Here is a 4581-nt window from a genome sequence, read left to right as displayed (position 1 = left end):
ACCATAGAGCTTCCAAAGAACTTCCAATGTCTTCTTTGCACTTGGATCTGAAAGAAAGCTTGCTTTATGGACTTATGTATATTTTGTTTAACGAATTATTTTTCTCCATTTGTAACTTTTGTCCAATGGGACTGAGACAGGGTTTGGGATCCATTAAGGTCACTTGGGGTGTGGACAATTCAAAGTGTATAGTGACAGATGAGGCAACCTCACTGCTAAGACTGAGCTGAGGGTGAGCAAGTCTTCACTGACATGTGCACATCCTCATAAACACACACAGGCTTGTGTGCAGTGATTTCACTTGGACTTGCCTGAAGATGGACTTCTGCTTTTGTATTAGGATTTTATAACTTCTCCAAGATCATTTCTGCCATTGATGCAGGATTTAAAACATCTAATCTGTTGCCATACTGAAGCTCAAATTTCCCCAAATAGAGATTTATTTCTTGGCTATGAAATCTATCATCCTTAATACACAAAATCCCCTGGTTAGGCGTGTGAAAGGCTAGTTGCCACAGGAAACTATATTAGTCCCTGTGTTAATGAAATCCTCTCCTGAAAATGGTTTTGACAATGTTTAGAGGAGCCAACTCCGGTGAATGGAGACAAAATTGGGTGCTCAGCAGGGTCTCTTGCCCCTGTGATATTTGGAGTTGGGCGGACAAGAGCTTGACTCAAGCTTCTGGAATCTATCAGCTGTGTGTGCTTCTCACTTTTAAAGTGGAGATTAACATGTCTAATTTATGAGGGTATTGTGAGAAATAAATGAGGCAAAATTATCTGGACCTAGTTGTTGGATCGTTGCTGTCCGTATGAAGGTGCTGGGTCAAATACAGTGTTTGGTACACAGTCAGTTCTCAATATAAGGTAGCAAGAATTGTTTTTTTCCACAGTGACTTGTCCTTAATTGTGCTTAAAACGGTGTAACCTGAATGAAAGATTAGGTCATTAAAAGCCCCAGGAAGCATTATCAAGGGTGAAAACAAACATTTCCTTTTCCTTAGGGAAGGTTGTCTTTGGCAATGGCCCTGAGGGATCCTCTGTAACTACTCTGAGGTCTCTACTCCAGAATAAAACTCTCCAGATGCCTTTATTCACAGTGTTAGGAAAGAATGCTGTCTCATCTCTAGAAGCCGGGCAGAAGCCCTGGGGCAAAGCCACAATCAGAGATCGTGTTCTTCATCTCAGCAAAGGAACCAAGATAAATTGGAGGTTTTGATCCTCAAAGTGGAGAAGCAGAGCAGAGGGGATCTGGGCTCAAAGTTGTCACTTTCTTTATAGCAGGGCCATTTGGATTTCTGCAAAAGAGATGGGTGAGAGGCAGTAGAGAGCAGCACCGTGGCTCCAAACTGAAGGGTGAGTGCCTGTCTGAGCCACTGGGTGCCACAGCAGAGTGGTTAAAATCGAGTTTCCCTGCTGCTGCAACTCAGTCGCACTGGGACTTTGTGCAAGTGGCTTAGGCTTGGTATCCTCATTTGTAGAACGGTGATGGTCATAATGCCACACAGCATTCAGATACATTTGGTAAATGTTTCTCTTCTTTTTTCTTAGCTTTTAATGAATAGCTTTACATAATCACTCCATTATTATTATTCTACACTAATTCCACAACCATGCCAGTAAAGACTGTGGACAACACAATGTCATCTCACTGTTCTGTCTAATACAGACCCCAAATTAGAAGGTCTGGAAAGGTCAAGTGGTTCCCACCTCTCCAAAGAAGGGCCCCTGGTTTTACCCACTTGAGCAAGGGCTGTAGAGGGAATGACGTACACAGGGGAGGACCACAGCGAGGGTTGGAGGGTGGTCCCAGCTCAACTCTGCTCCTTCGTCACACCAGCCCTCACTCTGTAGGCAAAAGTCACCCTCAGACAGTTCCTAGGATGGCTAAAGGCACTTGCGGAAGGTGAAAAGATAGACGAGGGAATAAGAAAATATCTTCTTGAAGTTCAATAATCTCTCTGCTCCGATGTCATTCTTAAGAAGGGGAGGCCCCAGTCATGGCACATGTATGCTTATGTAACAAACCGGCACGTTCTGCACTTGTACCCCAGAACTTAAAGTATAACTAAAAAAATAAAAAATAAAAAAATAAAGAAGGGTAGGATTTTCTCTTTTTTGTTCTCTCAGTGATTCTTTTTCCTTCACAGCTCTTCCTAGAGGAGAACGCCTGCCGAGAACTCCTCGTCCTCCGTGACAGAGTTTATCCTCGCAGGCTTAGCGGACCAGCCGGGACTCCAGATCCCCCTCTTCTTCCTGTTTCTAGGTTTCTACGTCGTCACTGTGGTGGGGAACCTGGGCTTGATAACCCTGATAGGGCTCAACTCTCACCTGCATATTCCCGTGTACTTTTTCCTCTTCAACTTGTCCCTCATAGAGTTTAGTTTCTCTACTGCTATCATTCCCAAAATGCTGATGAGTTTTGTCTCAAGGAAGAACATTATTTCCTTCACAGGGTGTATGACTCAGCTCTTCTTCTTCTGTTTCTTTGTCTTTTCTGAGTCCTTCATCCTGTCGGCGATGGCATATGACCGCTACGTGGCCATCTGTAACCCACTGCTGTACATGGTCACCATGTCTCCCCAGGTGTGTTTGCTCCTTTTGTTGGGTGTCTATGGGATGGGGGTTTTGGGGGCTGTGGCTCATACAGGAAATATAGTGTTTCTAACCTTTTGTGCAGGCAACCTTGTCAATCACTACATGTGTGACATCCTTCCCCTTCTTGAGCTCTCCTGCAATGGCTCTTACATAAATGTTCTGGTCATCTTTATTGTTGTGACCATTGGCATTGGGGTGCCCATTGTTGCCATTTTTATCTCTTATGGTTTTATTCTTTCCAGCAATCTCCACATTAGTTCTGCTGAGGGCAGGTCTAAAGCCTTCAGTACCTGCAGCTCCCACATAATTGCAGTTTCTCTTTTCTTCGGGTCAGGAGCTTTTATGTACCTCAAACCCTCTTCCGTTTTACCCCTGGACCAGGGGAAAGTATCCTCCCTGTTTTATACTATTGTGGTGCCCATGTTTAACCCATTAATCTATAGCCTGAGGAATAAGGATGTCAAACTTGCCCTGAGGAGAACCTTTTCCAGAATAAACTTTTCTTGAAAAAAAATTTAGAAACTGAGAAAAGAGATCCTAGAGTTTTTTTTTTATCAGAGTGTTTTTGTGATGATGATTTTTTTTTTCAGTGATGAATCTAAGGTTCCAGTGCTTTCTATCCTATACATAGAGAAAATGTTAACTCTCTTTTCCAAGTGGATTTATTCTTCCCCACCCTCACCCCCGTCTCTGCCTTCTTTTATGAAAAAGTTTCTACACCTACAGAATAGTCAATGTTGAATGGGGCTTAGGAATAATTTCATCTAGCCCCTTATGTAATACACCACACGTTGGAGACCCAGAAATATTTGCATATTTGCCCAGGAACATAAAATTACCAGGTGCCAGACTTGTGACTGGAATCCCTGCTTGAATCCCAAGCCACATTGTTTTCCTTTATGCTATTCTTTATTGCCTCATCTCTTTTTGGAAGATTTTATTTCACATGCTGGTTGACCTAACACATTTAAGTTATAAATATATTCACAGTAATTTCATGCTATTTTTCACAGTATAATTTTAATGTGTCACTTTTTGCAAGAATGTAGGAGGTGAAACGTTCTGTTGAGGTGGTCTTGGCAAAATGACAAGATCAGGGTTTGATGAATTTTATGGTGTGTAAGTGGGAAGTATGTTAGGTTTCATATAGAAGTAAGCATGGTGCCCACTGACTTGGTGAGTGGAGCCCTAGGGTTTAGAACAAGTTTAGTGCTTTAAAACTTCCAAGGGAGAGCTATAAAATTTTAAGGGATGTAAAGATGTTGGGTGGAGATGTCATATGTTATTTTAAGAACAACAGAGACAGCATTTGGAGTTTCATTGCAAGGGTCAACTTGGGCATTAGAGGTCTTAAGGAGAAATATGTAGCTCAATATGATTGGGAGCTACACTATCCAATATGGTAGTGACTAGCCATGCATGGCTATTGAACCTGTGAAATGTCGTCATCCATGTTGATAACATACTGTAAGTGTGTAATGTAAGTACAAAATACACATTAGATCTTTGAAGAATTATAAAGAATATATAACAGCCTATTGATAATTTTTATATTAATTATATGTTGAAATAATATTTTGAATATATTATATTAAATAAAATATATCATTAAAATAATTTTGATTCAGTTTTTTAAATATATATACTAGAAAATTTTAAATTACATACATGGTTTGCATTATATTTCTACTGGATGACACTGGTTTAGAGGAAGGGACAGACCAGAAAATAGTTTGGACACGTATCAGTGGGCACCAAGCAGTTGCTTATTAGAAGAGGAAATTGATATTAAATTTTCAGGCCTTCCAGATAGCCATGATATTTTAATAATGGGACATGTGGTGAAGTGTTGGTGCTCTCTAGATAAGCTAATCAATCCACAATACTATGTAAAGGGAAATATAGCTGTGTATAAAGAATCTAAACCCATCAGGAGTGGTAAACTTTCTTTGAGAAGCAATGATAGGTGAAATGTTAGGGGGA

At 40.8% G+C, this 4581-nt stretch overlaps 1 protein-coding gene across 1 annotated transcript; it reads left to right on the top strand.

Moving 5' to 3' along the window:
- Positions 1–1488: 1488 nt before the first annotated feature.
- LOC101045212 (olfactory receptor 8B12) lies at positions 1489–3105 on the top strand. Its single transcript, XM_003923871.1, has 2 exons — positions 1489–1524; positions 2161–3105. The coding sequence occupies exons 1-2, from the start codon at positions 1489–1491 to the stop codon at positions 3103–3105; spliced, it is 981 nt and encodes a 326-aa protein (XP_003923920.1).
- The last annotated feature ends 1476 nt before the right edge of the window (positions 3106–4581 follow it).

Source organism: Saimiri boliviensis, chromosome 6, assembly GCF_048565385.1.
Source record: "Saimiri boliviensis isolate mSaiBol1 chromosome 6, mSaiBol1.pri, whole genome shotgun sequence".
In the NCBI taxonomy this organism is placed as follows: Eukaryota; Metazoa; Chordata; class Mammalia; order Primates; family Cebidae; genus Saimiri; species Saimiri boliviensis.
The sequence above is the reverse complement of the archived record's forward strand: the minus strand, read 5'-3'. Positions and strand labels throughout refer to the sequence as shown.